Genomic DNA, 27645 nt, shown 5'->3' on the forward strand with positions numbered 1-27645 from the left:
TGTCACCATGTGGGAAACCTGCATGGGGTTTCAGGTTCCTGGCCAGAGCCTGGCCCAGCCCTGGCTCTTCCAGGCATTTGGGAAGTGAACCAGTAGACAGAAGATCTCTCTCTTTTTCTCTCATCTCCCTCTTCTTCTCTCTGTTGCTCTGCCTTTCAAATAAATGAAACTAGAAAGAAAAAAAAAAAGAGAGAAAACAAAAAACTCCCCTTGTTCTAAGGAAAAAAAAAAGCCCCAAAGCCCTCTGGTGACCCCTTGCAGTCACTGGAAATACCCAGTCCTTTCTGAACTGAGGAGTAGTGTCTGTTGTTTTCAAACTAAGAAACAGACATTCAAGCCCCATTTTTGCTTTGGAAATTTGAAGATCTGGAAGGAATAGTGATATGCTTTACTTTTCAAAACTTCATTCTGGCACTGAAAGGCAGCCTCTTGATTTACATAGTGTCACCTTAGAAACCACGCAAGCTCACAACTCATTAGCCTCATCTCAGAGCTCCATCCTCCCGCATCTTGGACCGTCTGGAAGCAGTTTCGGCGTTCGGTATGTTCGGAATTGTAGAGCTAGAGGGACTCTGAAGAGGTCACCAGTCCAACTTCATTTTCCAAGTGGTGGCAGGGAGACTCAGTGGCATGTCACTCATGGGGCTGGTGGTCAGTGGCAGCCCAGAGCCACGCTGCAGACTTGCTGGCTTCTCCAGACCCTGCCCCCACCTGCACCTGCAGCACTGCTTCCAGGGGAAGGGCCGTAACGACACCTGCTCTGGCTGCTGTGCTACGTGTCCTTCTGTCAGATCAGGTGTCGATTGCCACCTCATCCCCTGCTCAAAACCCTCTCCTGGTGACACAAGCTGATAGCACAGACAAGAAGCAGTATTTGGGGCCTGCACTTTGGGGTAGCGGGTAAAGCTGCCACCTGCAGTGCCGGCATCCCATATGGGCACTGGTTCAACTCCCAGCTGCTCCACTTCTGATCCAGCTCTCTGCTATGGCCTGGGAAAGCAGAAGATGGCCCAAGTGCTTGGGCCCCTGCACCAGCAGGGAAGACCTGGAAGAATCTCCTATCTCCTAACCCATGGCTTTCGATAGGCCCACTGCGGCCATTTTGGGAAGTGGATGGAAGATCTTTCTCTCTCTTTATCTCTGTCTCTCTGTAACTCTTTCAAACAAATAAATCTTAAAAAAAAAAAAGAAAAGAAAAGAAAAGCAGTGTTTGCCTGTGAGTCCCCTTGGTCCTCAGTGTACAACCTACACTTGCAGGCTCCCCTGTGTACCCCCACACTTCCCAGGGCCTCTCCACAGCCTCCATTTGTGTCTCCTGAACACTGAGCCGTCTGTCAGAGCCCACTGCAAACGGCAGCTGCCCTAGGAGATCCTCCCCAGTGGTCACAACAGGAACGCGCTGTCTTCTCCAGAGGCTCGGGGCAGGGCGATGGCGGCGCCCGCCTGCGCCCGGGCTGTGAAGTCTCAGGGACGTTCACTCTCCACCTCCTGCAACACCGAAGCACGCGCACTGTGTATTCACTGCAGTGATTCCACTACACAGAGCCATGCGGGCCAGAAAACAGGAAACAGCGCTCAAATAGAGCTACGTCAACTTTTTATCAGCGAAAGAAGCTGGGTTTTTCTGGCCATTTTTTTTTTTTTTTTTTTTTTGCCAACTCAAATTTCTTTGGCTTTTTCCCAACTTGGAACACATGGAGAAAGTGGCTACTTAAAACTACGCCCTCTCTGACCAAGTTTCAGCTTTCAGACTATGAGGTCCACAGGGCAGAGACCACGCACGCGTGCCTCGAGGCCTGCAGCGATGTGTCTGAGCCGCTCACGGCCCTTTAACAGAGCCCTGCTGAGTCACACAGGTGCCTGCCTTACCGGACTGCACAGCCTGCAGAGCACGGCACCCGGAAACGCACTCACTGCACAGCGCCAGTGGCTCTGGGAACACTCGCGGTCCTTTTGGCGGGTAACGGCTTCGGGGACCTGCACGCGGCCATCTCTGTTTTCCCTCCTGTGCTGCCCTGTAAATGTCCCCAGTGGCCAGGACAGCACACTGTGGCATCATCGATGAGGGCACAACAAGGCTGTGCCTGCGACATCTCAGTGCATCCTCCAGCTGGCACGGACGCTTCAGCTCCCACCTAACTCCAGCACCCAGGCAATAGTGGAGGTGTGGCCCGAGCTAGCTCTTCTCTCTCTTAGGATCCACAGACAGGGGAGAAAAACACTGCCCAAAGGTAACAACTAACTGTACTTTGCCCATAGGTAGGCGCAAACTAAAATTCAGAGCTGAAAGACATGACAAATAACACCCGGTCCAGGATTTTTTCTGGGGCTTTGGAGTGACCACAGAGCCTCCTCCTTCTAACAAGCTATTCTGTTCTTTATATTTCAGGACAGGTGATCCTGCTTTTAAATAGAAGTCCAAAAACTACATGTGTGTATGTTTTAAGATTTATTTATTTACTTACATAAAAGTCAGAGCTACAGACAGCAAGAGCGAGAGAGAGATATCTTCCATCTACTGATTCACTACCCAAAGGCTACAACAGCCAGAGCTGAGCCAGGCCAAAACCAGAAGCCAAGAACTCCATCTGGGTCTCTGATGTGGATAGCAGGGGCCCATGCACTCAGGCCATCTTCTGCTGGATCAGAGGTGGAGCAGCCGGGACACAAACTGGGGCTCACATTGGATACTGGTGTTGCAGGCAGTGGCCAGCACACAAATCTGTGTTTTGATATAAAAATAGCTAAGCAAAGAGCTCTTTTGTTGAACTGGGGCTGGAATCCCAGTATTGTGGGATCAGCTTTCTGAAGATGACTTTGATCATGGCTGAGATTCATGCATGGAAACCATTTCAACTGCTGCCCTCATGTCACAACAGAACCAGCAGTTAAGAGTCTGCCCTGGTGAGGAGGCAGGCGGCCAGGAGCAGTGGAGCAAGGCTGCGGGTCCTGCCACCCACCCAGCACTCATTTCTCTTCCGGTTCTCCCCTCACACCTCCTCCACCCATGCACTCAAGTTACCTTCCTTGTACCTGGAATACTAAGTTGCAACCATAGGAGTCCAGATGGCAGGGTGTGTGGGCTCCCAGTGAGCCAATCCACAAGGTGCTTTCCTGTCCATTTCTTCCAGGAAACCCAAAGTCAGACCACATCACCTCCTGTTTTGAAAGAGTCAGTCCATCAAGAACCAACCAACTCTGCTGTGCGGCAGTGCTGGACATTCCCACTTGCACATCTGTTTCTTAGGACTTGGAATTTTCTCTTATAGAAAATTCTACAGATGGAGGCAGTAACGTTTCCAAAGCGGTTCAAGAAATCTTTTGGACCAATAACAGTCAAATAAGCTCACTAATAGTCATTCACAAAATATTTACCAGCTACTTACAACACGCCGGCAACTGTACTAGAAGCTTGGCATGAGTCAATGAACTAAACAGACAAAAAATGCCCACCCAGATGGAGCTTACACTTTCAAGGCTGGAGACAGACAACAAACACCAGACAAGATTATGCAGACATCACGGGAAGGGTGTTTCAGGCACTGTGGGAATAGTGAGTGCTATTTTAAAATCTCTGGATCTGGCATCTGCAGAAGTCAGAAGGCCATATTCCCTGTGAGCAGTGCAGCTGTTTGTGGGCGTAAAGCAACTCATTAACTTTTTGTACTACAATGACATTAAAAATGCCTTCTTGTGGATTAGGGAGTTATTTAAAATTACCAATTCCATAGGGCAGGTGTTTGGCATAGCTGGGAAAATGCTAGTTAAGGGGCTGGTGTTGTGGATCAGTGGGTTGAGCTACCACCTGCATTGCCAATATCCCATCCAGGTGCTGGTTCATGTCCAAGATGCACCACTTTTGATTCACTTCCCTGCTAATGTGCATTGGAAAGCAGTGGAAGATAAGTGGTTGGGCCCCTGCAACCCACATGGGAGACCTAGATGGAGTTTCTGGCTCTTAGCTTTGGCTTGGCCCAGCCCCAGTCATTGCAGCCATTTAGGGAATGAACCACTGGATGGAAGAAACCTCTCAGGGGCTGGTTCTGTGGCATAGTGGGCTAAGCCTCCGCCTGTGGCACCAGCATCCTGTATGGGTGTCGGTTTGTGTCCTGGCTGCTCCTCTTCCAATCCAGCTCTATGCTATGGCTGGGAAAGCAGTAGAAGATAGCTCAAGTGCTTGGGCCCCTGCACCTGTGTGGGAGACCCAGAGGAAGCTCTTAGCTCCTGGCTTTGGATCAGCCCAGCTCCAGCCATTGAGGTCATTTGAGGAGTGAACCACTAAATGGAAGACCTCTCTCTCTCTCCCCCTCTCTCTCTAACTCTACCTCTCATATAAATAAAATAAAATCTTAAAAAAAAAAAACCTCTCTATATCTCCCCCTCTGCCATTTAAATGAATCAATCTTAAACACACACACACACACACACACACACACACACACAAGACACCAGTTAAGATACTGTCACCCCATATCAGAGTGCCTGGGTTTGATTCCCGTCTCTAGCTCCTAATTCAACTTTCCACTAATGCAGATCCTGGGAGGCATCAATGATGGCTCAACTGACTGAGTTCCTGCAACCCACGTGGGTGACCTGGGCTGAGTTCCTGACTCCCAGCTCAGGCCTTGGGCCCAGCCCTGAACATTGAGGGCATCTGGAGAGTGAACTGCTAGCAGACAGGAGCTCTTTCCCTCTGCCTGTCAAATTATTATTATTTTTTTAATTTAAAATTATCAATGCCAGAACTTTAGCTCGCACCTAGTAAGTCAGAATCTCCAGGTGCAGGTATCAAAACCCATCTTTTGCAGTGCATGTCCAAAGCTGACTTTTGCTATACTCCCCACAACCATGATCTTGTTGAGTGTAGCACACCTGAGAACAGAGGCAGCACAAGGCTCTGCACTGGAACCTTCCTCACACCTGGTTCTGTAGACAGATCCTGCCCAAGTCAGCTACTGGGAAAAGTCTGTATTTACAGATCTTTAGTGCCACTTGCAGCACTAACCAGGTCAATCATAAAACCAAATCCATGGGATTAAAACACTTCTCAGCTGGAAAAGAAAAAGAAAGTGTTGCTTTATTTTTTTTAATCATGAATTTTCCTTTTCACAAAAAAATTTTAAAAGATTTATTTTTATTTATTTGAAAGGCAGAATGAGAGATACAGAAAGACAGATTAATCTTCTATCTACTGGTTTACTCCGTAAGTGGTTACAACTGCCAGGACTGGGCCAGGTCAAAACCAGGAGCCTGGCTGGCGCCGTGGCTCAATAGGCTAATCCTCCACCTTGCGGCGCCGGCAACCTGGGTTCTAGCCCTGGTCGGGGCGCCGGATTCTGTCCCAGTTGCCCCTCTTCCAGCCCAGCTCTCTGCTGTGGCCAGGGAGTGCAGTGGAGGATGGCCCAAATGCTTGGGCCCTGCACCCCATGGGAGACCAGGATAAGTACCTGGCTCCCGCCATTGGATCAGCACAGCGTGCCGGCCGCAGCAGCCATTGGAGGGTGAACCAATGGCAAAGGAAGACCTTTCTCTTTGTCTCTCTCTCTCACTGTCCACTCTGCCTGTCAAACAACAACAACAACAACAACAAAAAACAAAAAAACAACCAACCAGGAGCCTGGAACTCCATCCGGTCCATCCGGGTCTCCCACATAGGTGGCAGGGGCCCAAGGACTTGGGCCATCTTCCACTGCCTTTCCAGGCACATTAGCAGAGAGCTGGATCGGAAGTGGAGCAGCCAGGACTCAAAACTTACACTGTGATATGGTATGCCAGTGTCACAGCCGATGGCTTAACACTGGCCCCCTGAATTTTCTTTTTGCAGCATCAGGACACCCTGACTATAGTGTGTACCAGGATGGCCCTGGTTTCTGGACTCATCTGAAAGTGGCATCAATTAAAAAGGATGATGTAGGGGCCGGTGCTGTGGTGCAGTGGGTTAACATCCTGGCCTGAAGCACTGGCATCCCATATGGGTGCTGCTTCTTTTCCAATCCAGCTCTCTGCTATGGCCTCGGAATGCAGCAGAGGATGGCCCAAGTCCTTGGGCCCTTGCACTCATGTGGGAGACCCGGAGTAAGCTCCTGGCTTCAGACTGGCACAGCTTTGGCTGTTGTGGCCAATTGGGGAGTGAACCATCGGATGGAAGACCTCTCTCTCTTTCTCTCTCTCTGCCTCTCCTCTCTCTATAACTCTGACTTTAAAATAAATAAATAAATAAATAAATCTTAAAAAAAAAAAAGGATGATGGGCTGGCGCCGCGGCTCACTAGGCTAATCCTCCGCCTTGCGGTGCCGGCACACCGGGTTCTAGTCCCGGTCGGGGCGCCGGATTCTGTCCCGGTTGCCCCTCTTCCAGGCCAGCTCTCTGCTGTGGCCCGGGAGTGCAGTGGAGGATGGCCCAGGTGCTTGGGCCCTGCACCCCATGGGAGACCAGGAAAAGCACCTGGCTCCTGGCTCCTGCCATCGGATCAGTGCGGTGCGCCAGCCGCAGCGCATCGGCCGCGGCGGCCATTGGAGGGTGAACCAACGGCAAAGGAAGACCTTTCTCTCTGTCTCTCTCTCTCACACTGTCCACTCTGCCTGTCAAAAAAAAAAAAAAAAAAAAAAAAAAGATGATGTACTAGTTTTTACATTTTTTTAAACAAAGATTTACCTAATTATTTGAAAGATAGAATTACAGAGAGAGGAAGAGAGATATCTTCCAACTGCTAGCTCGCTGCCCAGGTGGTCACAACGGCAGGCTGAAGCCAGGGGCCAGGAGCTTCCTTAGGGTCTTTCATGTGGGTGGCAGGGGTCCAAGAACCTGGGCCATCCCCCGCCACTTTCCCAGGCCATTAACAGAGAGCTGGATCAGAAGTGCAGCAGCCGGGACATGAACTGTTGCCCATATGGGGTATCATAGTCACAGGCTACATCACAGTACTGGACTTGATACATTAGTTTTTAGAGGTCAGCTTAATCGTGTACCAAATGATACACTTACACATTAAAATATATGTGATTTTATTTTAAGTTACTGCCTTTAAAATTCTCCTTTACATTACAGGTAAGGCATTTTAATGTTTTTAAAAAATTACATGTGGAGATAATTATATCATCTAGAAATTGCATTTCAGGATCATAAAGAAAGTTGAGAACTACTCTATACTACATCTATTTAAATCATCATATACTTACTGACAACATCTGATACGCTGATAAGGCTGGAAACTCCAAAAAGAGTAGGAGAAAAACCCAATATTGGTCAGAAACAATAAATGTGGTACTTGAAAGCAATATAATTAACTATAATTACTATAAAAACTTATAATGGATAACTACTTCAATTTAAATTTCAAAAAGTCCCTTAAAAGGACATTAAACAATAGCAAGTACTTGAGTCTCTTATTTTTTTGAGGAAATTACCTTAGGTACATAATCAGAAATGAGGTAATTAACTCTACCCACTGATTGGGCCAGATAAACACCTACATTCTTTTTTCTTAAAAAAAAATTATTTATTTATTTGTAAAGCAGAGTTACAAAGAGAGAGGTGTTACAGAAAGGGAGAGGCAGAGTCAGAGAGAGAAGAGAGAAGTCTTCCATGCACTGGTTCACTCCCCAAATGGTCGCAATGGTCAGGGCTGGGCCAGACTAAAGCCAGGAGCCAGGACCTTCATCCAGGTTTCCTACATGGGTGCAGGGGTCCAAGGACTTGGGCCATCCTCCGCTGCTTTCCCGGGCACATTAGCAGGGAACTGGATTGGAGGCGGAGCAGCAGAGACTCAAACCAGTACCCATACGGGATGCCAGCATTGCAGATGGTGGCTTCACCCTTAACCCATTACCACAGTGTCAGCCCCTACTCCAAGCACATCTTAATCACCATGCCAAATGCCTGCTGCTATTCTTTTGCTCTTTAACAGCTTTACTGAGTATAACTGATGTACGATAAACAGCAAAATTTAAGGTGTGCAGCTGACGAATATTGACTTACGCATATATCCAAGGAACTATTGCTACCACACATATGACCAACAACTCCATCACGTGCAAGTTTCCCAATGTTCCTTCACAAACCATTTCTCCCTACACCCTCATTCTGACAACTGCTCTGCTTTCTGCCACAACAAATTAGTTTCCAAGTTCCAGAATTTTAAAGCAATGGAATCATAGAGTAACTATTCCTTTCTCATACTAACTAATCTACAACAAACTAAACCAAGTAGATCTCAAAGTAAACATCAAAACAGGAAGACCCCATGGCAAATACTTGCCCCACAGTCATTTCATCATGATAAAAAGTCAATTTTTCAAGAGGACACAATAACCCTAAACGTGTATGAACCTAATATTAAGTTTCAAAATGCAGAGGGCCAGAGTCGTGGCACAGTGGATTAAGCCGCCGTTTGCCACCCCAGCATCCCATATCAGAGTGCAGCTTCAAGTCCTGGCTACTCTGCTTCTGGTCCAGTGTCCTGCTAACCCACCTAGGAAAGCAGCAGAGGATGGTCCAAGTGCTTGGGCCCTGTTACCCATGTGGGATATCTGGCTGGAGTTCCTGTCGCCTGGTTTCAGCCTGGCCCAGACCTGGCTGTAGTGGCCATTTGTGGAGAGAATCAGTGGATGAAAGATCTCTCTCTCTCTGTCTCTCCCTCTTTTTCTGTCACTCTGCCTTTTAATAAATAAATAATCTTAAAAAAAAAGAAAGAAAGAAAAAGGAAATGGACCAACCTAAATTGAGAAAAAGACAAATACACAATTATTATTGGGGGACTTCAGTACCTCTCTCTAAATACTGCAGAGAGAAAACACACAGAAAATCAGTTACGGACACAGGAGATACAACAATCAACTGACTCAGCTGATACTTACACACTCCACCCAACAAGAGAATACACATTATTATCCAGTGTACGTAGGACATTTATCAAGGCTGTCTACATTCTGGCCCATAAAATGAATTTCAATGAATTTAAAAGCACTGAAATTACATAAGATCTGACCACAATGGAATTAAATCAGAAACCAATAGAATAAAGATAGCTGGAAAATACTCAAGTTTTTGGAAATTAAACATTGCTCTTCTAAATACTCAGTAAGTTAAAGAATAAGTCACAAGGGAAATGAGAAAATGCTTTCAAAAGAATAAAAATGAGCTTGGAAACTCTTATGTTGAAATACGTGCATCTGAGGGCTGGTGTTACGACACAGCAGATAACGCACTGTTTGCAATGCCTGCATCCCATATCAGTGTTCTGATTTCAGTCTCGTCTATTCTGCTTCCAATCCAGCTCCCTGCTAATGCCACAGAAGTGGCAATGATGGCCATGTGCTTGGGTCCCTGACACCCACGTGAGAGACACAGATGAAGCTCCTGACTCCTGGCTTCCGCCTGGCCCAACCCCGGCTGTTGTGGCCATTTGGGAGGGAACCAGCAGATGGAGGATCTCTCTCTCTCTCTCTCTTTCTCTGTCTCTCTGTCACTCTTTGAAATAAATAAAAGAAATCTTAAAAAAATTAAAAAGTCAGCTTAGTTATTATCTTAAATCATAAGAGAAACTCAAAGTAAATAAAAATTTTATTCTTTTAAAAACAAAAAGCAAAACGGAACTATGCCTGTTAAGACTGCTGCAGTGTAAGAGAAAAAAATCCACGATTGTATGAAGACTGTTAAAACACTTCTTCATTTTCCAGCTGCACACATCTGTGAGGCAAGATTTTCTTCCTATTCTTCAAACAAACCAACAAATTGCAACAGCTTGAATGGAGAAGCAGAGATGAGAGCTCAGCTGTCTTCGACAGTCAGCCTTGCCAAAATGTCAAACAATCCACTCCTCAAAGACGCTTATTTCTTAAAAAATGTTATTTATGTTAAATAAGATTATTTTTAATAGATATTTTGGAAACGGAGCATCTTTAATGTTTAACTACCCCGCCATTTTAAGGCAGAGGTACTAAGCTTGCAACAGGGGCTGGTGCTGTGGGATAATGAGTAAAGCTGCCACCTGTGACGCTGGCGTCCCGGATGGACATCGGTTCACGTCCTAGCTGTTCTGTTTCCAGTCCAACTCCCCTGCTAACATGCTTGGTAAAGCAGCAGAAGATGGCCCAAGTGCTTGGGGCCCTGAACCCACACGGGAGACCCAAAGAAGCTCCTGGCTCCTGGACTGGCCCAGCCCTAGCCGTTGCAGCCATTTGGGGAGTGAACCAGCAGATGGAAGGTCTCTCTCTCGCTCTCGCTCTCTTTCTGTCTCTTCCTCTCTGTAACTCTGCCTTTCAAATAAATAAATAAATCTTAAAAAAAAAAAGTTTGCAACAGTAATTAGTAAGATTTGATGACTACAGGAATTATAATGGTAAGAGGAAAACAACAGCTTAGCTCTTGTGATGTAAGAAGACTGGATGCTCAGAAAAACCCTGGATGGAAGATGATGCAGCATGAGCGGCCTTGGCTGCTCACAGCAGGACTAACTGCTAGCGTGAGCCGACAGAAAACTCACCCAGCTGAAAACACGAGATTTTCCGAGGGCTCCATTAGAATTCCAGCACACTACCAAAAGGCTGCCTTTATTTACAAGCGCTCTTGCTGGACAGGTCATATGTCTTGCCTAGTGCTGCCATGCCCGGATGGGACAGATCAACGACGGGGTCAGGTGAGAGATCTATGCAAGGCAGAAGGAACCTGGACACAGCAGAGATGGCGGTCTTTAGTCCTATCTGCAGAGCGCCCGCGGGTCTGCACGTGACGCTGCCGGCACGGCAGTACTGGAAGCTCTGTCGGCAGGCCACCTGCATTACGCCGCCCGCGGCTCGGTTGTATCATCTTAGAAAACGCTTACGTAACTTCTTTGTGCCTCGCTTTTCTTAAGAGGGTAATCATTAAGTCACAGTGTTACTCTACAGTCTGTAAATATAAGCATTACAAAAGTGCTAGGAACAAGTACTTATATGAATGTATGTGTTTGTGTGTGTGTATATACCTATATATATATATCTCAAGTGGTGCACATATACATTAATATAGAGATACAGATCAATATATTACTATCAAGCAATGTTTTGCCTGAAATAGGGAGCAAAAATGTACTAACTAATCTCCATCACGGTGGGAGTACGAGAAACATAGCAAATCCTCTAGGAGTGAACTCTGAGCTCTCCAAGCAGCAGGGGTAAAGACTGAGATCACAACTAAGGGTGGCAGGAAAAACCGCCTCCAAAACCCAAGCAAAAAAGGGAGAAAATAATGCATTTGGTATGGAGTTTGGAATTAGAGGCATTTCCTAATGCTTGCAAAGCCAACACATTTCTTTCATGGCTGTGAGAATAAAAAGACACCCTCAACCAACATTTTAATAAATAGTAAAATCTGAGCAAACATTTACCAAAATATGTAATAAAGGGAAGCTACAAAACAGTGGTAGTTATGATTGCTACGTGAACACTGCCATCTACACTTTGACTCAAAGTACAAAAGAAGAAGGCAGGCTGAAGGGAGAACTCCTCTGGGACCCCTGTGGCAGCAGGCAGCATGGCGAAACCACTCCAGGACAGGACAGGGCAAGACAAAGGGCTCTGGGGCCTTGGCCTGACTGGAGGCAAAGTCCCCCAAGCACCCTCCTTCCCCTTTGTGGAACCCACAGCAAGGAGCTTGCAAAAACACCCCACTTTGTCAGTTTGAGGTTACAAACAAAACGAAGCGAAACACTTAAAAGAGGATCTGGCAGTCTGCAAACTGTTGTCAGTTACGTGAACACGAGGCAGAGAACTTCCACATTCTTCCCTCTGCAAGTCGCTGCACGCAGCTATGGGGCTTCTACCTCCGCGAGCCTGGAGCCCAGCATTCTCTGTCCCACAAGCCCATGGCTGCACCACGCCCCCAGAGCTACAGAGATGACAAGGCTGGCCCTGGGAACCTCAGGGACAGCTTCCTCCTGTGAGCACCTCTGCACCTCTACCTGCCTCACCCACAGAACGAGAGCCCCTATGTAGGGCGGGAGGAAATGACGTCACTCCACTAGCTATGCTTCTACTACACTCTAAACCGGCCCAGGCACTGGTCAAGAGCAAAGGAAGGGTGTGTGGGAAGTCTGGGGCCAGGAAATGAGCAAGGGTTGCCAACTGGGTGAGCCACAGACGCTAACTTGGCTTCAGAGGGAAAAACAGCCCAGACTACTTACGTAAGCAACTACTTACATAAGCCAAAGGCAGTGAGGGGAGAAGGGACCGGGGAGACTCTCGCTTGTGAACTTTTCTCAAGAACAAATTCTCACCGAGATTAAGAGGACTATATACGGACTTACCTGGAAAACATCCGTCTTATCTTCAAATAGATTGACAAAATACTTATAGTCAGCATAAGCCCAGAATTTGGAGTGATCGTAGTCTGCAAACGGTCCAGAAAGACTAGACTGTTCACAGTTCCAAGTCAGGAACTCTTCGAGTGTGGCATCTACGTAACTACATGTAGTTTCAAACTGCGGAGCTGCAATGCAAGAGAAGGCAACTTTCAACATGCTGTGAACATGGTTTCTAAGTATTGCTGTTTTTTAAAAGAAGATTAATTTCAATCAAGAGAGTTAACTAATATTTAACAAGAAATAAAATTTTATTTTGTACATGCTATATAATTAGAACTATTTACAATACTTACAGTAGTCAAGATTAAACATAAATGCAAGACAACACAATGTATGGGGCAGGTATCTGGTTAGAACTCTGGTTAGGATACCCATGTCCCAGATTTCATATCACAGTGCCTGGGTTAGGCTTCTGACTTGGGTTCCAGACTCCAGCTTCCTGCTAATGTGAACCCTGGGAGACTGTGGTGATAACTCAAGCAATCGGGTTCCTGCCACCCATGTGGGACACCTGAACTGTTTGTGGCTCCCGGTTTTGGGCACTCCCCACCCCCACCATTGTGGGTATTTGGGGTGTGAATCAGTGGTGGGAGCTTTGTCTCTCTCCCTCTACATTTCTCAAATATATAATGGTTCAACTTATTTATTGCAGCGCAATTTAGTAACCCAGTGGAATACTTTAGATCATCAATTCTCCAAGATCCTTTCAGGGGACCTGTGAGGTCCAAACTATTTTCATAATAATACAAAGGCACTGTGCCTTTTCTGCTCTCATTCTCACCCCAGGACACCATGCAGTTCTCCAGAGGCTACATGACCTGTGCTGATGTCACTGCTCTGACAGATGGCGGAACATGTGCTTAGGTTCTTGTGTTTAAAACACCTCATTTTCATCTTTTAAAATTATTTTATTTACTTAAAAGGCGAAGAGACAGAAACAGATAGAGATCACCTAGCCTCTGGTTCATACTTCAAATGCCAGCAACAGCAGGGACTGGGCCAGGTTGAAGCCAGGAGCTGGGAACTCAATTAGAGTCTCCCACACATGGGTGGCAGAGACCCAATTACTGGAACGATTACTGCTGTCTACTATGATGCACACGATGGGAAAGTGAAATGAAGCTAGGACTTGAACCCAGGTACTCTGATATGAGATGCAGGTGTCCCAACAGCCCAACAGGTATCTTAACAAGTACTCCCACCCCATTTTGCCTTTTTTTTTTTTTTTTTAAGATTTATTCATTTATTTGAAAAGCAGAGTTAGAGAGAGAGAGAGAGAGAGAGAAATCTTCCACCTGCTGGTTCACTCCAAGTGGCTACAACAGCCAGGGCTATGCCAGGCCAAAGCCAGGAGTTTCATCTGGGTCTCCCATGTTGGTGGCAGGGGCCCAAGCACTTCGGCCTTCTTCTGCCGCTTTCCTAGGCACATTAGCAGGGAGCCAAATCAGAAGCAGAGTAGCCAAGACATGAACTGGCACACATGTGGAATGTAGGTATTGCAGGTGGTGGCTTAACTTGCCACGCCATAATGCCAGTTCCCATTTTGTTTCTAATATGGTAAGTATCACAAGATACAATCCATATCAGCAAAATCTCATTGGAGTACTCAATAATTTTTAAGTGTAAAGGGATCATGAGATCAAAAGTTTGAAAAGCACTGCTTTAGGTTAAAAGCAAACAAAAAAGGAACAACAAAAATTGTTTTTTGAAATCTTCTAAATCTTGAAGTGGACAATGACAATTTAAAGCCTGTTCATTTATTCATTAACTCATTTATTTCAGAATAATTTATTAAGCAAATAATTAATAATTAGTATTGTGCTCAGGCTGGTAGAAACATAAAAGTAATAGATGATACTCCTGAGTTTAGAATCTATTTAGCCAGACATAAAGCCTTTACTAGGATAATAGAGAACGTGAGGCACCATATAATTAAATGTGAAATTCTACGCCACAGACATTTAGGAAAAGGCAAAGGCACTGGAGATGAGGGTGGCTCAGAAAGGCATTGAGAGGTCTGTTGTCTGTCCACAGTGGTCTGTTATTAAGGGTATGACTCCAGTGACTCTAGACTGGAGTCTTGGATTAATATAACAACTGTTCTGAAACAGCAAGCAAACTCTTATTATTATTGCTACTGTTCGTAGCCAACAGAATATTTCAAATGAACACAGGGAAGCTAATATCTAAGAAATCTTTCTGATGACTTCCTTGGTACAGCATGGAATTCTGAGAAAATACAGACCACTTGGCACAGTGTCTGCTACACAGCAGGTATTCAGTAAACCTAAGGCACCATTATTCATTCTTCTCATTCATTCAGATTTATGCGCACCTCTTTAAAGGTTAGCTGAATTGGTGGTTGAAGAAGGGTATTTAAACTCTTCTTTTAACAGCTTTTATCTTTTTTAAAAAAATATTTTTCATTTTATTTGAAGGGCATACACACACACACACACACAGAGGGAGGGAGAGGGGGAAGGGTAGAGGGAGAGAGACTGAATGACTGATTTTCCATCCACTGATTCACTCCTTAAATGTCCACAACAACCAGGGCTGGGCCAAGCTGAGCCAGGAGCCTGAACTGCATCCTCTAGGTCTCCCATGTGGGTGGCAGGGGCCCAGGGACTTGAGCCTGATGGTGCACATTAACAAGGCTGTTGGAATCAACAGACGAGCTAGAACTCCAACCCAGGCACTGAGATGGATGGGATGCACGCCTTCCAAGCAGCAACAAATGCCCACCCCAAAGGCTCAGGATTATCCAATTACCCTGTCCCTTCTTTTTCCTAAAACCACAGAATGACAGAGAGATAACAGGGGCAGGGCGGATGTCAGTGAATTATCCCACTTCATCAGTAAGTCACCTGGCTTGAGAAGCAGGAGAACTTTACTCTGGCACATTTATCTAAAACTTAAAAACCTATATATTCAAGAAGAACTTAAATCTTGATAAATTTTTGTGACACACTTAAAACAGTGCCTGGCACACTACAACCCATCAATACATACTGGCTCTCAATACTACTGACATCATGGGGAACTTACTGTAACAGGATGGGAGTACATCAGTTTAACGCTGACAAACAAAACTGCAAGTGGCAAGAAAGCGTCAGGATGCCGGGAAACAGGAGTCATTTATAAATCACTTCCGCAAACTCCATGGTACACCTGAACACATCAGCCTATCCCACATGCTTTTCCTTTGTGGGAGTCAATCCAGTTGACCCTCAGAACACTAATGCTGCTGGCTGAGCCACCTGTCCCTGGGGTGGACTCGGTGGGCCTTTCCCGGGAGGTCAGTTACACAGGCAAGTCTGCACGGCAGTCCCAGAACCTGGCCTTGTGAAAGGACTTCATTTTCCCACAGGGCAAGTGTGGGGAGCAAACCGGACTAGACTGAGTTACTGGAATTAAGACTTATTCTATGCATCTGCTCTCCCACAATATGGCGCTGGGAGAGAAGTAAACAGCTTCCGCACAGCTGCCTCCAGTTCAACTAATAAACTGTAGGACTTGCTCCTGGTTGGAGGAGAGCAGCGTACTCGGCGTGTGGGCAGCCGAGTTAGGATTGGCGGAGGAGGACTATAAAGGAGGAGAGAGACGGCATGCACCAGGAACATCTATGGGGAACATCTAAGGGAACCCGTGCAGCCCCCGAGAGAACCGGCCGGCGGTGTGCCGCTCCCCTGCGGAAGTGGGGAATGTGGCCAGGGGGAGCTGCCCTTTCACAGAGGTGGAAGGGATAGTAGCCAACCCGGGAAGAACCAGCAGCAAACCCGGGGAGGGCCGAGCAGACGAGAGAACAGCGCAGGGTCCTGTGTCGTTCCTCCACGAAGAGGGGGAGCGACAGGCAAGTTCTGCACATTAAAAATCTAAGCAGGTAAAAATCACACATGAGAGCTATTACTGTCAGGGGAAAATTACAACGAATGGAATGAGTGGAAATGACAGGCCCTCTGCATTTACACAATGATTTCAAAATAGCATCTTTTCACTCGGTCCTGGTAGCAACCGCACCAGAGGTCCTCCTGTGATTTTGTTTTAATGACAATTTCTCTCGGGGTAGTGTGGTTGTTTTCCTAATTTACTTTTTGCAATGGAATTATTCCTTCCTAATTTCATAATTATTGCTCTTTCATTTAATTTTGAAGCAGCCTAGGCAGCTATAACATTCTTCCACCTACTGGGAAGGGTTAGCTAAGACGCTCAACTAAGTTCAGAATATACAAATTGAGCTGCCTTCAGCTCTCAGAAAAAGGCATTCTATCACACTTTTAGCACAGCAGGAGAACAAACATTTCTCCATTTTGTTAGGCTTTCATCATCTTACAAACAGGAGACAATGGATGAGGTGTGAGCTCTAAACAGGACATTTGAGCGTATTCCACTTCCCTAACTCAGATGTTTAGCTTTATTTCCATAATTCCTTGTCAAATTACCAGCTGAGGTTCAGCACTGCCACTGAGCACATATCTTGATGAATGAATTTAGTTCAAAATGGTTTCAAAGACATATGCAATATTCATCATTTGTTTCATAAAATGAACTAAGGAATATATTATAATTTAGAATGCCACTTATTAGGGTCAGTGTTAAGCCATAGGTTAAGCCATCTCCCTCAACACCGGCATCCCGTATGGGTGCTGGTTTGAGTCCTGGCTGCTCCACTTCCAATCCAGTTCCCTGCTAATGTACCTGGGAAAGCAGTGGAAGATGGCCCAAATGCTTGGGCCCCTGTACCCATGTGGGAGACCTGGAGGAAGCTCGCTCTCTCTCTCTCTCCTTCTTTCTCTGAAACTCTGCCTTTCAAATACACTTTAAAAAGGGAAAAAATGCCACTTATTATTCTTTTTTAAAACTTCTCCCAGGAACTTTTTTTAAAGATTTATTTATTTATTTGAAAGGAAGAGTTAGAGAGAGAGACAGAGAGAGATATCTTCTATCTTCTGGTTCACTCTCCAAATGGGCTGATCCGAAGCCAGGAGCCAGGAACTTCTGCCATTGCTTTCCCAGGTCATTAGCAGTGAGCTGGACTGTAAGTGCCAGAGCCACAGGTCTCAGCTTTACTTGGCCATAGGGCCGGCCCAAGATGCCACTTATTAACACTAGTATTTCAAGCATCCTAGAAAAATTCCAACCCAAATCTAAAATGGAAAACGGAAATAAGAAATAGACTCAACAAAGAGAAAACACAGTTATTGTTATTTATAAGATCATATGCCTGTCTACCTAGATAACTGGATAAGAACCAACAAAAAGTATCTAAACTAGGAAGTGGCTGGGTACAAAATAAACACACAATTCACAACAATGCAGGTGAAATGGGAGGACACTGTGTTAAATGAGACAAGTCAGGCACAGGAAGACAAATACCACGGGTTCCCACTCTGTGGAATCTGAAAGGTTGATCTCGAAGTGGAGAATAAAATAGAGGTTACCAGAGCTTGAGAAGGCTGTGGGGGAGTGGGAGGGGTCTTGGAGAGATGATGATGAATACGTTCAGAGAGGCAGCTGGATGGGAGGAGTCCTCCTGTGTTATAGCACAGAATAACTGGGGTTGACAACAATTAATTGTGTATTCCCAAACAGCTGGTAGAGAGGATTCTAAATGTTCCTAATAGAAAGACATAATAATTGTTTGAAGTGACAGCTATAACAGTTCACCAGATTTGATCATTACACATTACGAACACATGTAAGAGTACTTCAAAGTCTATGGAAAAACAGGATTAAAAGATACATTTTCGGCCAGCGCTGCGGTTCACTAGGCTAATCCTCCGCCTGTGGCGCCAGCACCCTGGGTTCTAGTCCCGGTTGGGGTGCTGGTTCTGTCCCGGTTGCTCCTCTTCCAGTCCAGCTCTCTGCTGTGGCCTGGGAAGGCAGTGGAGGATGGCCCAAGTGCTTGGGCCCTGCACCCGCCTGGGAGACCAGGAGGAAGCACCTGGCTCCTGGCTTCGGATCAGCGCAGTGCGCCAGCCATAGCAGCCATTTGGGGGGTGAACCAACGGAAGGAAGACCTTTCTCTCTGTCTCTCTCTCTCTCTAACTCTGCCTGTCAAAAATAAATAAATAGTTACATTTTCATGCAAAGCCAATTTGAAATCTATGCAGCTTTTTTATAATATGCATTATCCATGAACTTTTAAAGCTCCTCATGTTGAAATGTCACACTGTACCCAACAAATATGTGCAATATGTGCCAATTAGAAATAAAATAAAATATATTTTAAGAGGTGGGCATTTGTCCTGGTGGTTAAGATGCTCGCTGGGTCCCTGCCAACCATGTAGGAGATCTGGAACCAGTTCCCCAGCTCCTGACTTTGGCCTGGCCCAGCCCAGACCCAGCCATTGTAGGCACTTGGAGAGTAAACCTGGAGATGAGAGACTTCTCTCTATCTCCCCACCCCTGACCCCCTGACAAACACACACATACACACACACACACACACACACACACACAGAGAAATATTTCCTTCATAGCAATCAAAAACACATTTGTTTTTCAAAAGATTTATTTATTTATTTGAAAGGCAGAGTGATAGGGAGAGACAAAGATATCTTCCATCCACTGGTTTCCTCTCCAAATGGCCACGAGCCAGGACCCAGGAACTCCATCCTGATCCATCTTCTGTTGCTTTCCTAAGTGCATTAGCAGGGAGCTGGATAGGAAATGGAACTGTGGCAGAGGTCTTTGTCTTTTAATTAATCCTGTTTCTAACTGACATGATTAAAGTAGTGGAAGAGCCCTTCCCAACATCAAAAGAAGAAAAAGAGAGGCATCTGTCCTGGGAATGAAATGTAGTTGTCATCTGCTTGCCTGTGAATGCTTCAGCTGTAGACCCTATCTGCTTATATGTACCCATTTCACGTTCTGTTTGTTAGCACAGAATAATGATGTTAACCCTTGCCAGCCAGCAGACGGCTCAGTATGTATGTGGAAAAATCATCATCAGTAACTACCTTCTCAGGTGCAGTATTGTATACATCCAATCACATCTATGCATGTAACCATATAAGGGAGACGAAGAGGCTAAAATCATATATAAGGGAATACCTCTCTTTGTTTGGGGCTCAGGCTTGTGGATAAGAAATTCCACCTGGGCCTTATGCCAGCATAAAAGACTACTTCCTGTTAAAAGGCCTTCGTGTCTTGTCTCGGTACACAAATCCTGCTACAGAAAAGCTGGGACTTGAACTAGGTGTTCCAATATGAGATGCTGGCATCACAAGCAGTGGCTTAACCTGCTGCACCCCGATACCAGTCCCAGACATTTACAGTGTTTTAAGAAATGTTGACCTCTATGAAAAGTAAAAATCTTTTTATGGAGAAACAAATAAACTTGGTAAGTGAAGATAACATGTTCCTCTGTACAGAGACAATAATTTTTAATAAATTAATTATACAGAAATTAAGGAATTTTCATTTTAAATTCCCACAGGGTTTCTTTAAAATGAACACTTTATAACTCTAAAATTTATCTAGACAGGCACCCCGGGTTCTAGTCCCGGTTGGGGCTCCTGATTCTGTCCCGGTTGCTCCTCTTCCAGGCCAGCTCTCTGCTGTGGCCAGGGAGTGCACTGGAGGATGGCCCAAGTACTTGGGCCCTGCACCCCATGGGAGACCAGAATAAGTACCTGGCTCCTGTGGATCTGAACCAGTGGAATCGGATCGGCGCAGCGCACCAGCCGTGGTGGCCATTTGAGAGGTGAACCAATGGAAAAAGGAAGACCTTTCTCTGTCTCTCTCTCTCTCTCTTGCTGTCTAACTCTGCCTGTCAAAAAAAAAAAAAAAAGAAATTAAAAAAATTTATCTAGACAAAATTCCCATAATATTTCAGAAAGAAGAGGAATAGAAATTGAGAGAAGAGCAGTGGTTATCAGCAGCTGGCACCAAGGGCGCGAAGAAGGAGTTGGAAGGCTGGTCAACGTGCACTAAACCACAGAGGAGCAGGTTCTGGGTTCTAGTGCACAGTAGGGTGACCGCAGATGATGAGAATGTCCTACACATTTCACAAAACCTGGAAGACAGGATTCTGATTATTTCTACCCCCCAAAATGACCAATGTTTGAGCAGACAGATATGCTCAGCCTGATTTGAGTGTTATGTAATGTGTACATGTATTGCAACATACATGCTACATCAAATAAATACAAACAACTTTTATGTGCCAATTAAAAAAGAAAAATAGAGACAGCCATTGTGGCACAACAGGTTAAGCCACCACTTGGGACATCTGCATCTCCAGTCAATGTGCCTGAGTTTGGGTCTCACCTCTGCTGCAGATCCAGCTCTATGCTAATACACCTGGGAGGCAGCAGGTGCTGGGCCAAGCGCTTGGTTCCTGCCACTTGCGTGAACGACCCGGATGGAGTTCATGGCTCCTGGCTTCAGCCTCGGTCAGCCGTGGCTATTGCAGGCATTTCAGGAAATTTTCTCTCTGTATCTCACTTTCTCTGTTACTCTGCCAAAAGAGAAAGAAAGGGAAAGAAGCGAGGGGAGGGCGAAAAGGTAGACAGGCAGGCAAGCAAGCAATTAGGGAAAATTAATTGTACTTTCAAATATTTGAAACATGTATACAAGTGTCAACATTTTTTTTTTTGTTTTAAAGATTTATTTATTTATTTTAAAGTCAAAGTTACATGGAAAGAGAAGGAGAGGCAGAGAGAGAGAGGTCTTTCATCCACTGGTTCACTCCCCAGATGGCTGCAACAGCCAGAGCTGTGCCGATCCAAAGCCAGGAGCCTGGAGCTTCTTCCAGGTCTCTCATGCGTGTGCAGGGGCCCAAGCACTTGGGCCATCCTCTACTGCTTTCCCAGGCCATAGCAAAGAGCTGGGTTGGAAGTAGAGCAACCATGTCTCCAACTTGCTCCCATATGGGATGCCAGCACTGCAGGCAGCGGCGTTACCTGCTACGCCACAGTGCTGGCCCCAAAATAATGTTTTTAAATAGTCTTATCTGCCCCCAAATTTAATATGTGGCCTAGAAACTGATGTTGGAATATATAAGAATACAGTAATTTAATAAAGGTGTTTTTCAAAGACAATAGGCCAAAAAAGGATTAAGTATATGGTACTGGGATAAAAGTTTCCAACTTAACTATTTGCAAAAATATTCAGTGAATACCAAATACCAAAACATATATAAAATGGATAGAGCAAAATTTTTGAAAGAAAATCATTAAGCCATTAGAATATTAGAAATGTATATATTTTCAGGGCACAGAAGGAATTTAAGAATAAAATGAGAATTAAAATGTTAATAAAGCATTACTTGGTTTGACTTAGAAATGTGCCAGGGGATTCCAATACAATCCCATCAAGGTGGCATGTACCAATGCCATCTCACTAGTCCCAGTGATCAATTTCAGGTCACAATTGATCATACTGATAGGTCTAAGAGTCAAAGGGATCACACAAACAAGATTAGTGTCTGCTAATACTAACTGATAGAATCAAAAAGGGAGAGAACGATCCATCATGGGAAGCGGGATACACAGCAGACTCATAGAATGGCAGATGTCCTAAATAGCACTCTGGCCTCAGAATCAGCACTTAAGGCATTTGGATCTGGCTGAAGAGCCCATGAGAGTATTTTAGGCATGGAAATCCAAGACACTCTGGCAAAAACAAAACAAAACAAAACAAACAAACAAAAAAAAACAAAACCCAAATGAAAGATCTCTGCAAGTGAGATCCCAGTGGAAAGAACGGGCCATCAAAGAAGGAGGTACCTTTCTCTGAAGGGAGGAGAGAACTTCCACTTTGACTATGACCCTGTCGGAATAAGATCGAAGTCGGCGAACTCAAAAAGCTTCCATAGCCTTGGCAACTCATGACTAGAGCCTAGGGAGATTACTGACGCCATAAACAAGAATGTCAAATTGTTAAGTCAACAACAGGAGTCACTGTGTACTTACTTCTCATGTGGGATCTGTTCTTAATGTGTTGCCCAATGTGAAGTAATGCTCTAACTAGTACTGAAACAGTATTTTACACTTTGTATTTCTGTGTAGGTGAAAACTGATGAAATTTTTACTTAATATATACTAAATCGATCTTCTGTACATAAAGAGAATTGAAAATGAATCTTGATGTGAATGGAATGGGAGAGGGAGCGGGAGATGGGAGGGGTGCGAGTGGGAGGGAAATTATGGGGTGGGGGGAGCCACTGTAATCCATAAACTGTACTTTGGAAATCTATATTTACTAAATAAAAAAATAAAATAAAAAATAAAAATGTAAAAGAGAGAAGCAAAAATGAAAAATAAACTGGGAAACATATTAGTAACAATACAATATTGTGTTTAAAGTCTTTTCTATATTTTTATTTATCTGAAAGGCAGAGAGCTAGACAAGCAGAGATCGTCCATCCACTGATTCACTCCCCAAATACCCACAACAGCCAGCACTGGGACAGGCTGAAGCCAGGAGCCAGGAATTAACTCCAGATCTCCCACATGGTCTGGCAGGGACCCAACTACTTGAACCCAACTCCACCTGCTGCCTTCCAGAGTGTGTGTTAGCAAGAAGCTAGAACTGGGAGCAGAGCCGGAACTCAAACCCAGGGAGGCAGTCCATGAGAGATGGGCATCACGAGTGGCACCTGAGCTGCTGTGCCGATGCCTGCCCCGAGTAAGCATTTTTCAAGACACAGCTCACGAGACCTGGAAGCAGCTCCTGGCTTCTGGCTTCATTCTGGCCCAACCCCAGACATTGTGGCCATTTGGGGAGTGAACCAGCAGATGGAGGATCTCTCTCTCTTTTTCTTTCTAACTCTGCCTTCCAAATAAATAAAATAAATCTTTGGGGAAAAAAAAGATACACCCCAGTTTTGCAAAAGAGTGGCAAAACACATACAGTCACATGTTCTATTTTTTAAAGATTCATTTATTTATTTGAGAAACAGAATAAGAGAGAGAGAGAGAGAGAGAGAGAGAGAGAGAATTTTGCATCCACTGGTTCACTCCCCAAACAGCCCTGACAGTCAGGGCCAAGCCAGGCTGAGGCTAGGAGCCTGAAACTCCATTTGGGTCTCCTGACAGGTATACCTATCAGGGGCCCAAGCACTGGGCCATCATCTGATGCTTTCCCAGGCACAGTAGCAGGGAGCTGGATTGGAAGCAGAGCAGGAAGAACCGGAACTGGTGCTCATGGAGGATGGCACTGTCTGTCGCAGGCTACTGCTTGACCTACTGTGCCACAATGCCTGCCCCACAGGTTCTGATAAACTGTACATGCCACCTTTCTGCAGAGCTGGGTCGTATGTATCAAAAGCCTTTCATTCTTTACAATACAAACATCTGAATGTCCATTAATACTCAGCCCATGATGACACAGGGCCCTGGCCCTCACACACATGACCTTCTGGAGGGGAAGAGATTTTAATCAGGTAATTACTTACACAACTCACTGTGTTTATAACTGTACTACGTGTTACCAAGAAAAACAAGTTGTTCTGAGATAAGGTGACAGTCACACCTGATTAAAGGGGTGGGGAGGCTATGCATGGTCAGGTTAACATCTTGAAGAAGCAGAGGAATTAACCAGCTGGGGGAAGGGAAACAGAGGAGAACGGTTAGACTCAGGCACCCACATACACGCAGGCCCTGAAGTAGGAAGAAGAACACCCCTGGACATAGGGAAGCTGAAGAAACATCCATCTGGCCTGACCTCAGGGAGCGAATGAGCTGCACCTTCCACACTGCAACAGAAACTCTGGTCTTCAGCCTGAGGAATGGAAGGTCAAGGAAGGGTTTTAGGCAGAAATAAGGAAAAAAATCTGCTCTTTAAAAAAGTGGTCTTTGGGGGCCTGGCGCTGAGGCATAGCGGATAAAGCCACGGCCTGCAGTGCTGGCATCCCACACGGGCGCCGGTTCGAATCCCAGCTGTTCCACATCTGATCCAGCTCTCTGCTTTAGCCTGGGAAAGCAGTGGAAGATGGTCCAAGTCCTTGGGCCCCGGCACCTTCATGGGAGGGTGCTGGAAGAAGCTCCTGGCTCCTGGCTTCGGAATGGTGCAGCTCTGGCCATTGTGACCAATTGTGGGGGTGAACCAGCGGATGGAAGCTCTCTCTCTCTCTGCCTCTCCTTCTCTCTCTGTGTAACTCTTTTAAATAAATAAATCTTAAAAAAAAAAAAAAAAAAAAGTGGTCTTTGGTGACGGTACGAAGAATGGCCTGGGGCAGGGAGGGCGGAGGGACCAGAGGGGTGAGACTACTGCAACCACGGGGTGGGGAGAGCAGGGTGATGCCGACCAGAGAAGCAGGTGGATGCTGGACACTTAGACAGCAAGTCACCGAGTCACAAGACAGCAGAACAACGAGGTCACAGGCATGACTCAGAGGTCTCCGGTGGGGAGCTTCACACACAGCACTGGGCGGAGGAACACGTTCCTGCCCTCTGGCCCGGGAATTCTCCTTCTAGGAATCTCCTCAGGAAATCATCAGAGACTTGGTCACCATCACTTTGGAAACATGTCATTTTATATATTTAAAACCTGTAAGCAATCTAGATAATCAAAACAGAAAAATTGAACTGCTTTCCCAGGCACATTAGCAGGGAACCAGATCAGAAGTGGAGTAGCTGGGACTTGAACCGGTGCCCATATGGGATGCTGGCACTGCAGGCCAGGGTTTTAATCCGCTGTGTTACAGTGCTGGCCCTGTCTTTCCGTTTTTAAAATTTTCTGTATATTGAAGAAATGATACTTTCAAAATTATTTGTTTTAAAATAACATTTGTTGTATGCTTACTATGCACTAGGGACTATTCTAAATGCTTCAAGCATATAAAATCTTTGGTCCTGAAAATATTTCTAACATACAGGAAAGGTAACTGGCTTGCCCAAAGTTGCATAGTAAGCCAAAATTTGAGGCCATCCAGGCTGACTGCGGTATCAGTTCTCTTATACCATTTCCCTAAGCTGCCTGTGGAAGTGTTGCATTTAAATTTTAACATTTTTTATTTCTTTTCATTTAAAGTCTATTTTCATTATATTTGAAAGGTAGAGAACGCAAGAGATTTCATCCACTGGCTCACTGCCCAAATGCTGGGGCTGTGCCAGGATGAAGCCAGGAAGTGGAAACTCAGTCCAAGTCTCCATGTGGGTGGCAATGACTCAATTATTTACGCCATCACCTGCTGCTTCCCACAGTAAGCATTAGCAGGACGCTGAATGGGAGGCAGAGGAGTCGGGACTCCAACGTACGCACTCCAACCTGGGAGTACCAAGCAGTGGTTTAACAGCTGTGCCAAACACCTGCCCCTCAGAGAAATAACTGTTTTCTTTTTTTAAATAGATTTATTTATTTATTTAAGAGGCAGAGTTACAGAGACAGAGAGGGAAAGACAGAGAGAAGGTCTTCCATCCACTGGTTCACTCCCCAAATGGCCACAATGGCTGAAGCTGGGCCAATCCGAAACCAGGAGGCAGGAGTTACATTTAGGTCTCCCATGTGGGTATGGGGGCTCAAACACTTGGGCCATCTTCCACTGCTTTCCCATATGGGATGCTGACACCACAGGTGGATGTTTAGCTTACTAAGCCACAGCACCAGCCCCTATTTTCATTTTTTAAAAATACTTATATATATTTATTTGAAAGTCAGAGTTAGAGAAAGAGAGGGGAGAGATACAGAGAGGGGAGTCTTCCCACCAGGATAGTGCTGGTTCACTTCCTAAGTGGCTGCAAAGGCCAGAGCTGAGCCAGGCTGATGCCAGGAGCCAGGAGCTACATTTGGGTCTCCCACATGAGTACAGAGACCCAAACACTTGGGCCATCTTTTGCTGCTTTCCCAGGCCATTAGCAGGGAGCTGGATCAGAAGTGGAGCAGCTGGCACATGAACCAGCACCCATAGAGGATGCCTACATCGCTGGTGGCGGCTTTACCCGCTATGTCACAATTCTGGCTCCAGGGAAATACTTTTAAAAGGAATACCTTGGGGTAGGCATTTGGTGCAGCAGGTAGGATGCGTTTCAGGCTGCCCACATCCTATACTGGACTGCCTAGTTTCCAGTCCCGGCTCTGCTTCAGATTCCAGCTTCTCATTGATATGTACCCTGCGGAGGCAGCAGCAGGTGATGGATGGCTCAGGCACCTGGGTCTCAGCCACCTATGTGGAAGACCCAGATGGAGCTGCCAGCTGCTGACTTTAGCTGGCCCAGCCCTACGTGTTGCAGTCATTTGCAGGGATGGGGCCCACCGGCTGTATAAGGCTCGTGAAATCATTTAGTCTGGTCCTGCCAAGGCAACCACAGGCAGGAATAAAAAATTCAATAAATCTACAGCAGGCTAATTTTTAAGTTGACAATTTTGTGTGGCTTGCAAATGATGTTATAAATGCCCAAATGGCCCTTGGCAGAATAAAGGTTCCCCACCTCTGATAGGAAATGAATATGTGAAATGGAGACCTCTACCTGTCAGTTCTCTCCTCCCTCCCAAGTGTGTGTGTGTGTGTGTGTATGTGCCTTTCAAATAAAATAAACAAACAATTTTTGAAGTAAAAAATTATCAAAACAACTCAGATTGGTAGAAAAATATCTGCAAGTCATGTACCTGACAAGGGCCTAGTACCCAGAATATATGAGGAACCCTCACAACTCAATAACCAAAAGAAAAACACCTCCATTAGAACATAAGCCAAGAATTTGAACAGACATTTCTCCACTAGAACAGCTATAATAGAACCAAGAGATAAGGATGTAGAAAAATTGGAACTTTCATCATCTACTGCTGGTGGAATGTAAAATGTTGCAGCTATTTTTGAAAATGGTTTGGACTTTCCTTGAAGAGTTAAATAGTTACCAGATGAGCCAGCAATTCTACTCCTAGACATGTACCCAAGAGAAATGAACATGTATTTCCACATGAGAACTTGCACACAGATTCTCACAGTAGCATTGTTCATAATGGTCAGAAAGTGAACACAGTTCAAATGTTCTTCAGCTCAGGAGTAAATGCCCAAAATGCACATATCCATACAACAGAATATTATTCAGCACTAAAATGAGATGAAAGACTGATACATATAGCCTGCAGGAACCCCGAAAGCACAGTAAGTGAAAGAAGCCAGACCCCAAGGGCCACATACTGCATGATGACCCCATGTGTATGCTACATCCTGAACTGGCAAATTCAGAGAGGTGGAAAGCAGATCAGCACTTGCCAGGGGCTGTGGGCAAAGAAGAATGGACAGCTGCCACTTAAGAGACACTGGGCTTCCTTAGAGGATAGTGAGAATATTCTGGAATAAGATAGTGGTGATGGTGGTTTAACACTGTGAATATACTAAAAACCACGAATTG

The 27645-nt window shown here is 45.4% G+C and overlaps 1 protein-coding gene across 9 annotated transcripts in view; it reads right to left on the reverse strand.

Annotated features, from left to right (window-relative positions):
- Positions 1-27645, reverse strand: part of HSPBAP1 (HSPB1 associated protein 1) — a 55673-nt gene that overhangs the window by 9684 nt on the left and 18344 nt on the right. For 3 of the 9 annotated variants that reach the window (XM_002716812.6, XM_008266837.5, XM_089331803.1), the window contains 2 exons: positions 12284-12465; positions 3023-3159 (listed from right to left, as the gene is read on the reverse strand). In XM_002716812.6, the coding sequence (XP_002716858.3) occupies positions 3023-3159; positions 12284-12465 (319 nt within the window). Of the gene's footprint in view, positions 1-3022; positions 3160-12283; positions 12466-15388; positions 15517-20614; positions 20805-27645 lie in introns of those variants that run through there. The other 6 variants (XM_089331809.1, XM_089331805.1, XM_089331808.1 and 3 more) reach the window with 4 other exon arrangements.

This window comes from Oryctolagus cuniculus, chromosome 4 (genome assembly GCF_051225735.1).
Source record: "Oryctolagus cuniculus isolate XC-2025 breed Fujian yellow rabbit chromosome 4, ASM5122573v1, whole genome shotgun sequence".
Classification (NCBI taxonomy): domain Eukaryota; kingdom Metazoa; phylum Chordata; class Mammalia; order Lagomorpha; family Leporidae; genus Oryctolagus; species Oryctolagus cuniculus.